At 35.9% G+C, this 19609-nt stretch overlaps 1 protein-coding gene across 1 annotated transcript; it reads right to left on the reverse strand.

Moving 5' to 3' along the window:
- Positions 1-17484, reverse strand: LOC131161825 (uncharacterized). Its single transcript, XM_058117812.1, has 11 exons — positions 17342-17484; positions 17193-17249; positions 4405-4458; positions 4168-4287; positions 3973-4040; positions 1922-2030; positions 1749-1817; positions 1413-1470; positions 646-881; positions 502-553; positions 1-392 (listed from the first exon to the last, which is right to left on the reverse strand). Exons 3-11 carry the CDS (start codon positions 4405-4407, stop codon positions 325-327), a joined length of 783 nt encoding a protein of 260 aa, XP_057973795.1. The 5' UTR covers positions 4408-4458; positions 17193-17249; positions 17342-17484; the 3' UTR covers positions 1-324.
- Positions 17485-19609: the final 2125 nt, after the last annotated feature.

Raw genomic sequence — 19609 nt, forward strand, 5'->3', positions numbered from 1 at the left:
TATTTCTAAAACCTTGTTTAAAACTAAAATTTAACTCATGTAAAAAAATGGAAGTAATGTATCAACACTGAACCAATCCATACAACTCCTGGTTTGCTCTTCTATAAAGCTCCCACGGAAACAAATGCAAACTAAACGCAGTGCACATGTTAAACTACAGGGAAGAGCACCCTGGCTCTTGGCTCTCTCGGCCAATATTGAAATATCCCTTAATAATCCACGTTAAAGAGATGGGACAACAGGAGTAGCACACCAGGATTTCTCTCCCGATGATGCGGGAAACTGTTAACAGTGTTGGACAATTTTACAGTAGTCCAGCTACGATCAGACGAGCAGAACCGCATTAACACAACCATCGTTCTCTGGGTTATTTGTCACTTGAGCATATTTACCTGAACGCATCAGGTACACAAATGAGAAAAAGTACTAATTGAAGAAGCTGGATATTGAAGTCCATTAATGAATACAAAATGCAGGCGCAGGCACTCTTTTAAGTCTTACCCCACACAACTTTTCCAGCGGGTGTAACAAGACCTAGCTCACTAACATTCACCTGAAATTCGTAAGGTAATAAAGGCAGCAGCATAAGGAAACTCCAGTAATCTTCCCAATAATCAGAACATAAAATTAGAAGCAACCCATTACCTCAATTATAGTTCCCTTGGTCAGAACACCAAGTGAGGTATACATGGGACCATTAGGATTCTTCTTTACTCCTATTATCTCAAGATTGAAAGTGCACTTAAGTTCAGGATGCGTCACATGGGCTTTGGTAAATCGCAATCCTGTAGGACGAATGAACCGCTCATACTTGGGAGGCTTTCTTGTAAAGCCTGCCCCCACAAATGTGGCTTTGGTGACCATCCTCTTCCATTGCTTGGCTGTATTAAGAAAATGACAGAATCAGAGCATCCCTTGCAAGTCAGCTTCATATTTTCATCTCTTACAAAAATGTCTAACCTCATAACTGATTCTGGGAAAAGGGAGTGAGAATAATCTTATTTTCTTCTAAGCTTGTCCTACAAACTATAAGCTCAGGTCTAAAATGCACTCAAATCAAAATAACAGGGAGATCATTGATTAATTGGATGGAATCTAGAAGTTTATGGCGCATTGAACCGTGTTTAGTCTTCTTCAACCCTCAACCCCAAGTTTTGCAAGGTTCAGGGACTTGAGGACTTCAATTGAATGTTTCTCAGTTACTCAGACTTCGCAATCCAGAAAATACAGGTTTTGATGTTTGTTGCATAAAAAATGGTTTGCAATAAAAATGCTGCAATAAGTAATATATTTACAACTGATAATTTGGCATTAAAAATAATAATATATTCAAAACAAGAATCAAAATTATGAATCCAAATATAAAGCTGACCATAAAAGAAAAATAGAAATAAGGTTTAGAATTTGCTTACTTTTCCGTTTACCAGATCTGATCACTTTAAACATCTCATCTTCAGCCACAGGCCTGACCTGAAAACAGAAACAAACTTCTAAATTCCAATCATAGAATTACAAGATCATAAAATTAAAGAATGCTCATTAAAAGTTTCTTATGCCATAAAGAGAAATTTCATGATTATCCACATCGTAAACTTGGCTTTGTTTTTTTTTACAAAATAAGATCTGTTCAGAAAGGGGAGATAAGGCTGGGAAAAAAAAAAAGCCGCATGCAGAAGAAAGCAGAGGAAATTAAAGGAAGCTAACACCCAAAAAAAACTTATTTAACAAGAATTTGAATGAAGTAATACCTTGGGTAGAGGAACCTCCCACTTCCCAGCTTTTTCTTTCCTCTTTTGTTTTATAGTGTTGCTAAGAACCTACATATGAACACAGACATCAAGTTCACTGACAGCAAGCAGTGAATGTAGAGCCCACCCCCTCCCACACCAAAAAAAAAAAAAAAGACGCATCAAAAATGTACTTTTGCCCGTGCGGTCGTTTCACGATCAAGAAGATAGGCAGGAACAGCACCTTCATGAACGTCTTCATCCACCTTGTGCCTATTTGATGATTCCTCATGCATGGCCAGTCTGTTGACAAAGCAAAACAACAACCGACCAGCAAAGTTTTAACTGCCATCTATTCTTCAAGAATAATAGCAACCTATTACTAAACCTAGGCAAATAAATTCAATGAATTGTTCAAATAGATTTGCAAGCAACTATGCACACAAACACACAGCACAAACTAAACTACAACAAATTGACACTTTTAAAGAATAACTAAAGAGTACAAAAGAGCCACAAGTACTTCAAAATTGATAACAAAGCTCAAGTAGCTTTTTTATAGAAAAAGAAATTTTATTGAGAGAAGGTAGAATCTACAAGGAGGAAAAGATTTCCTCCTTAACAAACAAAAATACCAAAAAGAAGGAAAACACAAAAACATAGACAAAAAGATCAGGCTAAAAAACTTATCCTAAAAGCAAAGAAACAAAAGCCACTACAACAATCAAAAGAGAACATCCACATGTTGCAAAAAAGACAATCTTATCCCAAATCAGTAAAAAGACAGCAATCATGGAAAATGCAAGAATTCCCTTCCAATCAAGCCACTTAGAGAACAGCAAAAACTACACACTACCATAACCTTCTTGCACCCTTATGCTCCCAAAAACATCCAAGAGTAATCAACAAGAAAGCCTCCAACAAAAACCACCAAGAGTAATCAACAAGAAAGCCTCCAAGGAAGTAGAGCACACCCAGCACTCACCAAGCAATCCAAAAAGCATATTCCATAAATTCCAAGTCACCAAGCAATAAAAAATCAAGCAGCATGAATCTCATAACTAGCACAACACATTACACACATATCAAGGGACAAAACCTAATAAGGTCTTCTAATTTGCAGCAAATTGCTGGCATCAACTCTATTAAAGCTAAGGGTGGCCATCCACAGATATCTTTTTTCAAAAATCATAACATTTACTTTAAAATAAGGTCAGAAAGAATGCTAAAAAGCAAAAGAAGCTCCTTGGGATTAAGAAAGAGAAAATAGGTTAATTATGGTGTGTGGCAAGGCAAAAAGCAAAGGAAAATAAATATAAAAGCAATGCTCCCCTACAAAAAAATCCTTGAAAAGATGAACTTGAATCCCATCCCTGACCTCATACTTAATACAGGGGGAAAAGGGTGGAATCTACTAGATGAACTTCCACATACTTTCATGAGCAACACTAGCTTAGGCAGCCTAATACCAAGTTCAGCTCATATACATTTCAGTTGAAATGCAAACATTTTCAAAACACACACGCACATGCAACACGGGCTAATAACGAGCTTAACCAGGGAACCCTTTTTAAATTATTTTTTTAAACCAGAAGGTATGACAGTAAACCAATTTGAGGAACCAAGATACCCAATCAAAGCTTTCTACCTTCTTATCATACAGTATAAATAAGTTCAAGGTTCTCAGAGTGCCTCAAGTATGCAACCAAATACCAGTATGATTAAGGACAATACACAAAAGGAATTTCATTAAAAAAAATTTAAAAATAAAAGGTGACATATTGCTATGGCAAGCAATTAGTTTGCTAACTAAGCATGCTCCATTTGGTGAGAACAATATTGATTGAAAATTTTGTTGCACACAGAAGCGAAGTGGAATTCATACTTTCTTTTTCACCTGCAGGTTTAATGGCCTCTAGACCTTCACAAACAAATAAATTATGTGAACAAAAAGAGAAGTGAATAGAAAATGTTCTAAAAAAAAAAAATTCTGAAATATGGATGACACCACCATCTTATCCTCACAATACTCGACCAGCTAGAAATCAGTACTGAGACATATTTAGTAAACACCAACTATTTAAAGATGTACGCTCATTACTTCCACCACTTATTTTTTCAATTACTTCTTTCTCTTATAGTTTATGTTTTAAGAAAAACAGAGAATCATTCATTTGAACAAAAAACTGTAGATTAAACCAAAATATATAACATAAAAAGTAAAACTCAACAATGAAAAACTCACGTCTTCTTCATTTGAGCTTTCTCAGCATAGCGTTTCTTTGCAAACATCTTACCCTTAATACCCAAAGCCTGTCCCATTCAAATTCAATCAAAAGCAGATCAGAATGCGATTTTTTACAAAACCACCACAGTAACAATAAAATGATGCATAAAACATAAAGAAATCTTAAAACGCAATAAAATGGATGATGAGCACCTTCTGTGCAATAGCAGAGCGCTTATGGACTTCACGAGCCTCTTTCTTTCTCTTGCGCTCGAAGTGGTCATGGCGATAGCCATGCCTCTTTCGATGCAGCTCTATGTAATCTCCTTGCGGCTGTAAGAAAACAACAGGGATCACTCAGAAAATATAAAATTGATAACCAGATCAGACCTAGCAGGAAGTAGTGAGAGTTGAAATGGAAAAACCATAAAGCTAGTTTTAGAAGCACACCATGTCAACGACGGACAAAACCTTAGGGGCTGTTTGGGGTCACTGTAAAAGATTCTGAAATCCAAAAAAAAAAAAAAGAAACTGAGAAATAGAAACAGAAACTAAAACAAAAAACACCAGCATGGCAAAGAAAAACTTAAAACCTGTTTGGTTCCCTGTTTGCAGTTTTTTGTCTTGGAATTTTAACAATGCCTTACTACCCATGGGCACACACCATTTTCATGCTTAAGATCTCAAATTATCTATTTTTTTAGCTCTAAAAAATAATTGTTTACTATAACAAAGCAGTACCCTTTTGCTTAGTCGAGAAGATAAGCAATGGAGCATTTTAGTAATTTGAAAAATCAGACCAAAATGGGGAAATGAGAATCCCCTTTTCATTAGTAATATACAACATAACCAAGTCACCTCATTGCACAAGTGTTAAACATGGTTCAACGGATGCAACAAATGAATTTCAAAATTCCAAAATAACATCATTTTCTTTGAGACAACAAAAAACTCCAGTATGATATGAGAACATTGAGATGTTGAGAACCATTCCAACACAACAAAAAACCATGCATTAAGGACGGTACAAAACAAATTGCATGAGAGCATGCATTGAGGACATTCCAGCACAGTAACACATCAAAGATTTTATTTCATTAATTAATTACCTCCAAAAGTAAATAAATGTTTTAATACCATTAGATCAAATTAACTTGTGGGTGCAAATTTTTTTTAAAAAAAATAACAACAGTAGATCACATTAACATTTTATCCACAATACCAGTAGAGTACAGAACAGATAAACCCCAGAGTCATTGTTTGTAATTAGGGGAAAATTTACAACAAGAAGCTGGTGGGGGGTGGTTGCTTCTGGAAAACATGATATCAAAATAGAAGAAAGAAAGTGTATTGCAAGAGAGAGAAAATCAGTCTTGGAGAGAAAAAAAAGATTAAAAACTTGTATTGGTTTTTCTTTTTCTATCTTTACATGAATAAGATCTTTATTTATACACATGTATTGATAACTAACACATAACTATTATAACTAACATACTGATAACTAATAACTAACTAACTGAACTAACATACTGAAAATCATAACCGTCGATAGTTTCAGACAAAATGTCGACGGTCTCTTCCCAAGGCTAAACCGTTGATGTAACCGTCGACTGTTTCTTCCTCTGCAGCCCAGCTTCCTTTTTTTTCACATGACTTGTACCATTTTTGACTTTTAATTCAATACTCCCCCTCAAGATGGAGTGTAAATGTTAATAACACCCATCTTGGAAAGAACATTAGAGAAGAGATTGTAGCCAAGAGGCTGAGTCAAAATATCTGCCAGCTTACCAGCTGAAGAAACATGTAATGTTTTCATAGTGCCTGGCTGTCAATGGAACAACAGCAAAGCAAAAGATTTCTTTCCTTTCTTCAGCCCACAAATTATTTCCTTATTTTTCAATTCATTATTTTGTACAGTTAGCATATATTTAGTTTACATGTATAGAGCTTGACAGATTATAGTTTACATGTATAAGGCTAGAATCATGCTAAACCTTATTTACTTTCCATGCATAGCATTCTTGTAGAGTCTATATATAATATACAGAACTCAAAGCCAAATCATTCGGCCATTCACACAATACTTTGATATGCTATCAGAGCTCTGGTTACACAAAGGTCTTGGGTTCTAGTCTTGTCGCCCACGTTTATTCTGTGGTGTTATTTATTGTGTGTTTATCTCTCCACGTGCTGTCAGGTCGCACGCGCGGGGGAGTGTTAAAGCTTGATATATATTGTTGGTCCACAACCTAATAGCTTAAGCTTTTAGGTAAAGTGGTAATCTAACATGATATCAAAGCCAGCCGACTGCTAAGTTTTTTTTCCCCTTCAAATTTTTTTTGTCTTCTTGGTTTCGTGGCTGTTGTGGTTTTTTTTCTCTTCTGGAATTTTTTTTGTTCTCTGTTATTTCGGTACTTCTGTGGCTGAGTGGCTGTCGGCACAGCAGGTTTTCTGGTTTGCCATTTATTTTAGTGCAGGCAACAGCTTTCTGTTGCTGTTCCTCGTGCTTCTCTGCCTCGGCACAGCAGCTTTATGTCCTTGTGATTCTCGGCAAGCAAGCAACAGATTTTTGTTGCTGCTTGTGATTCTCGGCAAGCAGGCAACAGCTTTCTATTGCTGTTTCTGGTACTTCTCTGTCTCGGCACAGCAGGTTTCTTGGTTCAAGATTTTTTTTTTTTAAGTGCAGGAAGGTTGGTCTTAGTTCTCTCTGTTGCTGTTTCTGGTGCTTCTCTATCTTTGTGATTCTTGGCACAATTTTTTTTTTTGGTTCAAGATTTATTTTTTAGTGCAGGCAGGTTGTTGTTGGTTTTCTTTGTACCTACATTGTTTATTTTTTAGGCTTCTAGATTTTCTGGCGGTCTTTTTCTTTTGGCACAGTCTGTTTTTTTTTTGGGCTTCTCGATTTTATCCTTTATTTAGCATGGACTCCGCACCTGTGTGCCAAATTTACGGACAACAATTATTCTATGTGGGCTTTTCAATTTGAACTTTTCCTGAAGGGAAAAGATCTTTGGGGTCATATTGATGGCACATATTGTGCACCAAATCCTGATAAATTCAAGGAGTCAGCAGCTTGTCCTTCATTGGCTGTGCTTGGTGCCAAGGATTCAACGGCTAGTCCTTCATGGGTTGTGCTTGATGCTCGAATTATGTCTTGGCTTCTTGGCTCGGTTGAGCAACATATTATCCCCAACTTGTGACCTTATCGCACCGCTCAATCCATGTGGACTTATTTAAAAACAGTATATCATCAAGATAACGGTGCCCATTGTTTTTAGTTAGAGCATGCGATTGTCATGTTTCAACATGACAATCGTTCCTTTCAAGACTATTATTCAGGGTTTCAGACTCTTTGGAACGAATATTCTGATCTCGTAACTGCAAATGTTCCTGTTGCCTCTCTACCCATTACTCAACATCTTCACGAAACTAGTCGTCATGATCAATTTGTTATAAAACTCCACCCAAAGTATGAATCTGTTCGCTCGTCTCTACTGAAACGCTCTCCTGTTCCTTCTCTTGATGTTTGTTTTGGTGAGTTACTTCGTGAAGAACAACGGCTTAGTACTCAAGTTACTTTGGCACAATCTCATGGTAGTTTAGGATCTGTCCTTGTGGCTTATGCTGCTCAATGACGAAGACCGCCTGCGCATTCTAGCACCTTGCAGTGTTTTTGCTGCAAAGAATTTGGGCATATCGCTACTAATTGTTCCAAAAAATTCAGCCCTTATTGCAAGAAGAAGGGCCACATTATCAAAGATTGTCGTATCCGCCTGCAGAATCGTTAGGCCCAGGCATTACAGACTTCTATTAGTGTACCCCCCACAGTGACTTTTGCGACCCCTGGCTCTTCTTCAAGTGACTCCTCTGTTCCTGCACCTCCTACAACAAATACTGCACACCCAAAATGGTGCAACAAATGCTAATTTCGGCATTATCAGCAAAGGGGCTCCAAGGTAACAATTCTACTAAACTCTGGTATGTGGACTCTGGTGCCTCTAATCACATGATGAATAATCCCACTACCCCGTGTCATGTTCGGCCCTATGCTGGTCAATCTGCTATTGAGACTGCCAATGACAATTCTTTGCCAATAGCTGTTGTCGAAGATGCCTCTTCTCAGTTCACTGACGTGTTTCTTGCTCCTCAGCTTACCACGAATCTTATTTCTATTGGTCAATTAGTTGATAACAATTGTGCTGTTAATTTTTATGGTAATGGTTGCGTTGTGTAGGACCAGGTAACGAGGGAGCTGATCGTGAAAGGGGCTAAAGTGGGGCGATTGTTTCCACTACTTTTTCCTGTTCCAGCACATTCTCCAATTTCTTCTATTTAAGTCTTTTGCTTAAAATAATGTTTCAAATCTTAGTATGGTGTGGCATCGTCCTTCAGGCCATTCCAATACTCAGATCTTATCTTACGTATTGAACTCTGGTTTACTTGGTAATAGAACGTTTTTCTTTATCTCGAGTGTGCCTCTTGCAAACTTGGTAAAAGCAAAACTCTTCCCTTCCCTTTGCATGCTAGTAGAGCTTCTCGGTGCTTTGATCTTATCCATAGTGATGTTTGGGGACCTTCCCCGGTTAGTTCACATTAAAAATTTAAATATTATGTGACTTTCATTGATGATCATAACGGATTTACTTGGGTCTACTTCCTTTGCTCTAAATCTGAGGTTTTTCGTACTTTCATTGAATTTTTAGCATATGTTGACAATCAATTTTTTGCTTCTATTAAGACATTAGGCACAGATTCTGGTGGTGAATATGTGTTTACAAAGTTTCAGGAATTTTTGGCTTCTAAAGGTATTATTCATCAACGTTCATGTCGTGCTACTCCCCAACAGAATGGAGAAGCCGAACAGAAAAATCATCATCTCCTAGATGTGGTACATACTCTCTTGCTGGAATCCTTTGTTCCATCCAACTACTACTTACTTGATTAATCGTTTACCTTCTCAAGTACTAGTCATGGAGTCTCCTTATTTCCACTTATTTGCTAAGCAACCTAGTTACGATAACCTCAGTACCTTTGGTTGTGTATGTTTTGTTCATTTACCTTCTCATGAGCGACATAAATTATCTGCTCAATCTGTTCGATGTGCATTCTTGGGATATAATGTGTGTCAAAAGGGATTTGTTTGCTATGATCCTACATTACATCGTAAACGCATTTCTAGGAAGGTTTTTTTTTTTTTTTTTTAAATCAACATTTCTTTATTGTGTCCTCTATACCCTCCTCTTCTAATATGAGTCTCCCCTCCCTTGAGGAGCAATTCTCGAATCCTCATCAAGTCACTTCTCGTTTTAAACCAGGTATTGTGTATACGTGATGCTCCCACCCACAGTCTCTTCCAATAACTCATCCGATATCTGATCCTACCATGCTCCAGATTCAGTCAGTTGCAGCACCTCCAGAGCCTTTGGTCTGTCGCTCTTCTCAAGTGTCTGTACCCCCAGATAGGTATGGGTTTCCCTCTTCAAGTTCTTGCAATTCTGTTTCAGTTCTTATAGCTGCATTGTCCAATTTAGATATTCCCACATCCTACTCACACGACACCAAGCATGATTGTTGGTGACAAGCTATGCAAGAAGAATTGCCGCTCTAAAGGCCAACCACACCTGGGACATTGAGCTTTGTCCTCCCACCATTGTTCCTCTCGGTTGTTAAAGGGTTTACTCAATCAAGGTCTGATCTGATAGAACTCTGGATCGTTACAAAGCTCGCCTTGTTGCACTTGGGAATAATTAGGAATATGGTATCAATTATGAAGAGACCTTTGCTCCTGCGGCTAAAAGATGACTATTGTTCGTACGATTCTGGCTATTACTGCTTCTAGTGATTGACCACTACATCAAATGAATGTCAAGAATGCTTTTCTTCACGGGGATCTTAAAGAGTGTATTTATATGAAGCCACCCCCGGGCTTGTTTCCCTCTCCAGCGTCATATGTGTGTAAGCTTCGTCGCACTCTTTATGGTCTCAAACAAGCTCCGAGGGCCTGGTTTGATAAATTCCACACCACTTTATTACAATTTTCATTCAAGCAGAGCAAGTATGACACTTCATTGTTTCTTCGTAAATCAGGCATGGGTATTGTTGTTCTTTTGGTTTATGTTAATGATATTGTGATTACTGGTTTTGATTATGCTTTACTTGCTCAGCTAAAGACTCATCTCTCAGAGTCCTTTCATATGAAAGATCTTGGGTCTCTCACATATTTTCTTGGTCTTGAGGTGAATCGTAGTCCCTCAGGTATTTCACTCAATCAACATAAGTATGCTAGTGACTTGGTGGCCACAGCTAGCCTTCAGAAGGGTGCTTTTGTTGATGCTCCCATGGAATTAAATGTCAAGCTTCACAAAGAGGAGGATGACTTACTTGCTGATCCCAGTTTATACCGAAAGTTGGTGGGTAGTCTTGTATATCTCACCATTACTAGACCAGACATTTCTTTCGTTGTACAGCAAGTCAGCCAGTTTCTTCAGACTCCTCGTCATCTTCATTTGGCTGCTGTCCGTAGGATCATATGCTATGTTCAAGGCACTTACGCTCGTGGTTTATTCTTCCACACAGGCAATTCTACTCGCCTTGCTACTTATAGCGATGTTGATTGGGCTGGTTGTGTGGATACACGTCACTCCATCACTAGTTGGTGTGTGTTCTTAGGTGATGCATTGATCTCTTGGAAGAGTAAGAAGCAAGACAGAGTTTCTAAGTCATCGACGGAATGGCAATGTCTCTTGCTTGTTCTAAACTTATTTGGCTTCGAGATTTGTTTGCTGAGCCAAATTTTTCTGAGACCGATCCTACACCTCTACATGCCGATAATACGAGTGTTATCCAGATCACGGCCAATGTTGTCTATCATGAGCACACAAAACATATTGAAGTCGATTGTCACTCTGTTCGTGAAGCATTTGAAGCTCGTGTTATCACTCTTCCACACATTTCCACTGAATTACAATTTGCGGATATCTTCACCAAGGCTCTCATTCGTCATCGACATTGCTTCCTAAGTAGCAAATTGATGCTTGTTGATCAACCCGCATCAATTTGAGGGGGACTGTCAACAGAACAGCAAACAGCAAAGCAAAAGATTTCTTTCCTTTCTTCAGCCCACAAATTATTTCCTTATTTTTTCAATTCATTATTTTGTACAGTTAGCATATATTTAGTTTCATGTATAGGGCTAGAATCATGCAAGACCTTATTTACTTTCCATGTATAGCATTCTTGTAAAGTCTATATATAATATACAGAACTCAAGGCCAAATCATTCAGCCATTCACACAATACTCGACATTGGCAACAGTTTTTCCCTAACAATGTGACAATCAATGTCAATATGTTTTGTACGTTCATGAAAAACTAGGTTGGCTGCTATGTGCAAGGCGGCCTCATTGTCACAAAAAAGCACAGGTGGTTTGCATTGTGGTGCAAATAAATCTTTCAAAAAGTGTTGCAGTTTCATATGTTGTTGTTGCCATTGCATGGTATTCAACATCTATTGTAGACCTAGACACTGTATTTTGCTTCTTGGATTCCCATGAAATGAGAGACTGTCCAAGAAAACAAAAACCAGTAATGGATTTTCTAGTGTCTCTGCATGTAGCCCAATCAGCATCACAAAATGCCTTCAATTGTAGATCATTTGTTGATGGGAAGAATAACCCTTGACCAGGGTTGCTTTTAATGTATCTCAGGGCACTATGAGTAGTTGTCAAATGAACTTTAGTGGGATTTGTAACATACTGACTTTATATTTGAATAGAAAATGATAAGATAGGTCTTGTAATGGTTAAGTAGAGAAGTCTGCCTACTAATCTCCTGTAACAAAGTGGATCTGAGAGAAGCTTTCCTTTAGTTTTGGATAATCTCAAGTTCTGATCCATAGGAAATGAGGCTGGTTTACATGCCAAATACCCTGAATCAGACAACATCTCAAAAGCATACTTCCTTTGTGAAATTGTAATGCCTTTTGTGGAACGATCAATCTCAAGACCAAGAAAGTATTTCAAAGGCCCAAGGTCTTTGAGCTTAAATTGAGAATGAAGATACTTCTTTAAATTAGCTACAACATCATCCTCATTATTGGTGATGATGATATCATCTACATAAACCAGCAATGCAATGAAAGAGTTATTTTTTTGTCGAGTGAACAAAGTGTGATCAGCTGAAGATTGGATAAAACCATGGGCTAGCAAGGTAGAGGAAAACTTTGAGAACCACTATCTTGATGCTCGCTCAAGATCATACAAAGACTTATTCAGTTTGCACACAAACTGAGAGCTAGCGGAATTAGCTTGAGCAGAAGGCAGAAACTCCCCCTGAGCCGATGATCCCTTCGAATTGCAATAAAAGCCAGGAGGTAGAGACATGTACACCTCCTCTTCTAAGTCTCCGTGCAAAAATACATTTTTGACATCCAGTTGGTGCAAAGACCAATTCTTGGATGCAGCTATGGCTAACAAAACTCGTATAGTGACTAACTTGGCAACTGGTGAAAATGTTTCCAAGTAGTCCAATCCTTCCTGTTGTGTGTAGCCCTTAGCAACTAATCAGGCCTTGTATCTTTCCACATAACCATTTGAGTTATATTTAATCTTGTAAACTCACTTACATCCAATAGCTTGCTTGTTGGGAAGTAAGTGAGTTATAGTCCAAGTTTTATTATCTTCCAAGACTTTAATTTCATCAGCCATGGCACCACATCACTAAGTGTGTTGAATGGCTTGTCTTAAAGATGTTGGTTCCTTTTGAGAAGAAATAGAAAGTGTGAAAGATTTATGAGAACAAGAAAGATTAGAATATGATAGGAAGGAAGAAATTGGATATTGAGAACCTGAGAGAGGACTTTACTCAAAGATTCATATGATGAAGTGGCATCTACAATATTAGCTAAGTTGCAATGATAATCTGCAAAATATGATGAATTTTTGTGAATTCTAGTGGATTTTCTAACCTTAGGCCGTGAAGTAGCATAATTGGGATTTTGCTAAGAAATAGCTGGGACTGAATTATTTATGGGTTCATTTATGGGGTTGGAAAGAATATCAATAGGATCTGAAAGAATATTTTGAGTAGTCTAAGTTATAAGAGATGTGAATATATCATAAGGAATGAGATCATCTGTTTGGGGAACTAGTACGACTACTGACTAAGTGGAAAGATCATGACCAATTTTGAATGGAAATATAGATTCTCGAAAAATGACATCTCTAGATAAGAAGATGGCATTGGTTTCTAAGTCATAGAGTTTGTATCCCTTGGTGCCATATAGCTCCCAAGACAAACACAAGGATGAACTCTAGGTGCAAATTAGAACGATTATGAGATAAAGTGGATGCAAAACAGAGACAACCAAATACTCTAAGATGAGAATAATTTGGTGGTTTTGAGAACAACATCTCATATGGTGTTTTATCAGATAGGAGAGGAGAAGGTGTTCTATTGATTAAGTAAGTTGCTGTGAGAACGCATTCACTCCAGAAAACAACGGGGTAAATTGGCATGGAATCTAGGAGATTTTGCCACATTTAATAGATGTTGATGTTTACGCTCAACTACACCATTTTGTTGAGGTGTAGCAATACATGTTGACGTAAGACTCCTTTAGAAGAGTAGAATTCTAGCATATCAAACTCAACACCTCTATCAATCCTTATAGTTTTGATATGAATATCAAATTGTGTCTCTATGAGCTCAAAAAATGACTGAACTAGAGAGCAAGTGTCAGATTTATTTTTCATTACATATACCCAAGTACAACGTGAATGATCATCCACAATTGTAAGAAAATATCTTAAACCAGTAATTGACTCAACAAAGAAAGGACCCTAAATGTCAAGTGTATCAAATCGGAAATTTTATTTCTGATGGAATGACTAATATTGAATGGCAATCTTTTATGTTTTGCCAATGGACAGATATTACAATTGAAATCTGAAGGAGTATGTATATCAGGTAACAACTTCTGTACTATTTGGATCTTATTGAGAGAAGGATGACCTAGCCTAAAATGTCAAAGATCAAAAGAAGGAAGATTTACAGTAGAAACAGAAAATACACTAGAATTCATAAAAAAATGCTTGCAATAGATAATGTCCAGTTAATTGCTTAGCCACTCCAATCGTCTTCCATGAGTGTAGGTCCTGTATGAAGCAGAAATGAGAAAGAAATAGAAAACAAAAGGAATTTTCTGTGAGTCTTTTGATTGAAATGAGGTTAAAAGAGAAAGATGGAACATATAGAACATTATGAAGAACTAATGAATCTGATAGTTTTACTGTTCCAACATGTGTGACAAGAACACATGTTCCATTTGACAATTTTATTGATGTGTTTATAACAGAGGTCAGGTAAATTAATCATACCTGATAAACTAAAGAGTTTAAAACAAAACATGAGTTGCTCACAACATTCATGGCTGTAAGTTGGGGTGTTTGTGAAGAGGATTGTAGGAAAGAAAGAAGCTATTGACATTGTTCTTTGGTGAAAGGAAACTGAGGATTGTAATTTGTGGAAGAACAATATGGGTCATTTGAAGATAATGAAACATTGAAGCAAACGTAATTCATTAACAAATCCTCCGTTGACATGTTGTACTTAGCGAGGGAGGCAAGTAGGCTAAGCACGTTGACAATTGCTAGTGAGTTTTACAATGATTGATGAACACTCACCCTCCCCTAAAGAGGTTTTTATGTAATTATCATCCTGCCACTAGGAAACATCAAAGTGATCGAGGAGTCATACTGCCTTATTTGGCTTACAAAGACTCTACTAGCAGAAATTAACCCTACACTAGTATTTACATGATGGAAACCCATCCCAAGCACACGAGATAAGCGGTCATAGGCAAGCATAATGCCCTGAACAAGCTTAGCCCATGACATTAACTTGATGCACAAAAGATGTTTTGGTTCTTGGATTCTGACGATATCCAAGTGGATATCCATGTAACTTGTAGCATCTATCAACTGTATGCCCAGTGAGACCACAATGAGTACAAACTGGCTTAAGATGTTACTTTTGATAACTCTTGGCCATTGTTCCAGGAGCATTCTTGCTAAGCAAAGCTCAAGGATGATCCCACCACCTTTCTTTGCTTTTCTTCTGGCAAAGTAAGAGATAAAACTCTATCAATGGATGGCATTGGATCCATAAGCAGAATTCGTCCTCAAATGTGTGTTAAACAATCATTGAGACCCATCAAAAATTGAACAACATATTCCTTTTGATGTTAATCAATTACTATTTTTAAGGCTCCACAAAAACAAACCGGATTACAAGACCAACTAGGAATTGGTTTCACAGTAGAAAATTCATCCCATACAGCTTTCAACTTCGTGTAATAAGAACTAACAGAAGATTGATCTTGAACTAATGAAGCAAGATCTTTCTTGAGTTGAAATAAATTGGGGTCATTACCCTGTGTAAATTTGATCTTCAGATTCTTCCAAACTTCTTCAGCAATCGAAATGCTGATAACACTGGCAGCAATTTCCCGTGTGAGAGAATTCAAAATCCATGAAAGAACCATGTTTTTGTAACAAAACCATAGAATGTACAATGGGTCAAACTGTTTTTCAGGCTAAGAAAACGTTCCATCCACGAAACTCATCTTGTTCTTGGCATTGAGAGTTGTCAACATTGATTTGCTCCACCTATAGTAGTTCTCACCACTCAAAAGTTGAGAAACCAAGATTGAACCAGGGCTTTCTCCATGATGAAGAAAATAAGGGTTGAAAAATCCTCAAGAAAAAAGCAAGAAGAGGAAGCGGAATTCAAATTCATATCAAAGTTTATTGCTCTGATACTAAATCAAAATAGAAGAAAGAAAATGTATTGCAAGAAAGAGAAAAAACCGACTCTTGGAGAGAAAAAAGATTAAAAACTTGTATTGATTTTTCTTTTTCTATCTTTACATGACTCATATCTCTATTTATACACATATATTGATAACTAAATAACAGAACTAACATACTGAAAACCGTAACTATTGACAGTTTCAGACAAAACGTAGACAGTTTCTTCCTGAGGCTAAACCGTCGACCAAACCATCGATTATTTCTTCCTCTACAGCCCAGCTTCCTTGTTTTTCACATGAATTGTACCATTTTGTAAAAATAACAAATAGAGAAAATGTTGTAGAACAGAAAATGTTTCAAGGCATGTTACAATATTGTTTTCCTTAAAACATTATTTGCCCCCACCAGATCGATGTGTATTAAGTCAACAAATACGTTTCCAGGATACAATGAAGCCCGGAATATAATCTGATATCAGTTTGCATTATATACAAACGAAAAACTAATCACAAACACCCTTAGATGAATCTGAACAAATTTCTAAAATTTTATTTCTGCAGAAAACAGAACCCAAGATTGAAGAAGATATAATTTGTGAAAACTTTATGAGAGAAAAAGAATGAGAGAATGATTAAATATTTCTATATATTCTTTGAGTTAATTTTGTCTTTAAATAAACAGAATTATGCCTTTTCCGAAAGGTCACATCTATTCAAATATGTTTCATTAACTGCCATTTGCGAAACAAATTTCTAAAATTGACTAGACGTTGACCTAGTCGCACCAGGCGTCGACCTAGTCGTGCCCTAGTCAAGCCTTGGTCGACACAGTTTGGAATATATTCAATTCTTTCTTCGTGTTCAGTAGACTTGGTTGCACTTCCAAGGTCTCCTGATCGCGCTCTAGTCAAGATATTTTGAAAAATCAATTATTCTGACCGTTAGATTAATTATACGGTTCAGATCACAACATTTGATCTTATAAAAAAAATATAAGATTAATTTAAAGTCATCCAATTATGATCAATGGTCACGATCTCGCAACGATGCAAGCATACTAAGTGTTAAGTGCTTGTGCGCCAACTAAATGTGCCACTAACGCCCTACAGCCCAAACCACATGCTCACGTGCGCATGTACGGACGATGTGAAGCACCATCCTAGGGTACTTTAGAGTACACACTAACACTATTTTTACTAATGACTTTTGCTTTTCCAATTTTTCCACTATGAGACAAACCCACATATCATTAAATGCTCATGCTTTAGAAAATTCATAAATGGAAGTCTTTGAAAACCCATAAAACCAATTATTTTAGAAAATATTTCAACACATTTTTTACTTATAATTTAAAACATGAAGAGAGAGAGAGAGAGAGAGAGAGAGAGAGAGAGAGAGAGAGAGAGAGAGAGAGAGAGAGAGAGCTGACTTGTAGAATGGCAAGTGCGGGACGAACCGGACGGCCGGAGGGCTGCAAAAAATAACACTAAGGGCAAAGAAGCGTCACTTGCAGAGTCGCAGAATATTCAATTGAGAGAGAGAGAGAGAGAGAGAGAGAGAGAGAGAGAGAGAGGGTACCTAGCAATCGGTGGTTCAAGGGTTTTTGTTTCTGATGAAGGCAAGCTGAACTCGAGAGTTTTAGCAGAAGAGGCAGCGAAACGGGTTCGGATCAGGAACGAGCTCCTGTTATGAGTATTATCTAGTCAGACTGGATCCGGCCCGCTAACCGCTATGTATCTTCCGGCATCTTCGTTGTGAAAAATAATTATTTTTTAATTTTAAATTGTTTTAAAATATTTTTTTTATTTTTTCATCATTTGTATAGAAAATCTAAAAAAAATAAATTTCATTTTAGGGAAAAAATAATTTTAAAAATATTTTCTAAAATAACCGCAAAAATATTATCTCATTTTTTATTTTTTTTAAAGTTATATATGTTGTATTCAGATATATAAATTTAAGGTGCATTCGGATTTCTCTAAATTTAAATAAAATTTAGTATAATTTTATATCATATTTAATTAAAATTCACAGAAATTTAAAACAAGAATTCCAAACTCAAGCTCCCTTTAAGATGAAAAAAATATTTTTCTAAAAAAAAATTTCCCAATTTTTTGATAGAATTTTAGAAATTTAAAAAAAAAAAAAGTTTCATTTTTATAACTATTTAAAAATTTTTAAAAATACAAAACAAAATTACTTTGCACATTTGAATGAGCTGATCTTTTCTTTGAATTTATGATGCTTATCTTCTTTCCTTTTTTATAAAAAATAAGTTTATATATTTCAATTTCATCCCAACAATATATCATATTTATGATCAGTCCTAAATCTTTATTTCCTTTTAGTTACATCCAACCTCTTACCAAGTTAATTTTTTTTTTCTAATTTTTTTTAAAGTATCCACATGTTATAGTATTTTACACAAATTCACTTGATGGATTCCACCAAACATTATCAAATTGACTTAATTAATCTATAACAAAGTTATTTTAATAGGGTTGAGCAATATTTGGTTAGAACCAAATTAATTAACTAAATCAATGAAATTTGATTAAATTGGTTCAACTAAGTTTTTCAATTCGATCAGCTCAATATGTAATTTTAATTTTTTTGATTACTCACTTTTCAACTTAATCGAACGGTAGTTCGGTTAATTGAATTAATCAAATTATATATATATATATATATATATATATAATACAAATTTTTTCATTCATAAATATAATGTAATATTTTTAGTGTGTATGTATATATACATAATGTAATTTTGTTTTGGATACATATATATATATATAATAAAAAAAGTGTATATTTATAAGTATTTTTTTGGTGCTTGGTAGTGGTTCATTTAGATTAATTTGGTTAACCGATTTAACTAAATTAAAATTTGATTAGTTAATTGAAACAGTATTAAGAGAAGTCTGATTGGTTCTATTCAGTAGAGTATTTTCATTAACCAAATTGATCATAGCAATCAAATGCTTAAGCCTATATTTTAAAATGGATCCATTTACTCTCTAAGTAACATGATAAAAAGTTGGTTTCCGTAAACTTTCTAATAATAAATGACAAAATTCTTTATTTTAATTTTTTTCCCATATTTTTCATATTTACAAATTAGCCCAAAACTTTATTCCTTTTCCAATTGCACACGATTGCCTGCCAAGTTAAAGTTTGTCGATGAAGCCTTGTTTAAATATTCCGAATATAATTTCTTTTTCATTTTTTTTATTTAAATTGTAGTGATCCTAAAAAAAATTAAAATTTTAAAAAATTATTATTAAAAAAATTTCAAAAATTAAAATTAAAATTAAAATTTTAAAAATTATTTTTAAAAAAAATTAATTAAATAATCAATATTATTAAATAAATAATATAATATAATAATATAATATTATATGATTATATAGGAGAGGTATAAGGAAGGAATCAAATCTCACAATTGCAGGAAAGCAGAGGCACTGTGCAGCGTCCTTCATCTCCTCCGTTCCTCTCTCCCACTCTCCTCTATCTCGTCTTTGATATTCGGCCAATTGAAAATCCGGAAATATTGTTGGACTCTGCTTGTCGCTACGGACATTTTTATTGGAGCGGATCTGTCATGGGAGCGGTGTAGGCATATCTCTTAAGGTAAGGTCAAATCTAAAACTTACCTCAATTTCTCTTAAACCATAAGCCTAATTAACGAATGGAAATTATCAGGAGATTCGTGCGGAGATTCTACAATCTAACCGGAGCGGATTTTTGAATTGGAGTTTTGGGATACCAATCCTAAATTGATGGCGAGTTTAATAATTTAGATTTTATTAGGCTATTTAGGGTATTCAAAGCCTATAGAAATTT

The sequence above is a fragment of the Malania oleifera genome, chromosome 1 (genome assembly GCF_029873635.1).
Source record: "Malania oleifera isolate guangnan ecotype guangnan chromosome 1, ASM2987363v1, whole genome shotgun sequence".
In the NCBI taxonomy this organism is placed as follows: domain Eukaryota; kingdom Viridiplantae; phylum Streptophyta; class Magnoliopsida; order Santalales; family Ximeniaceae; genus Malania; species Malania oleifera.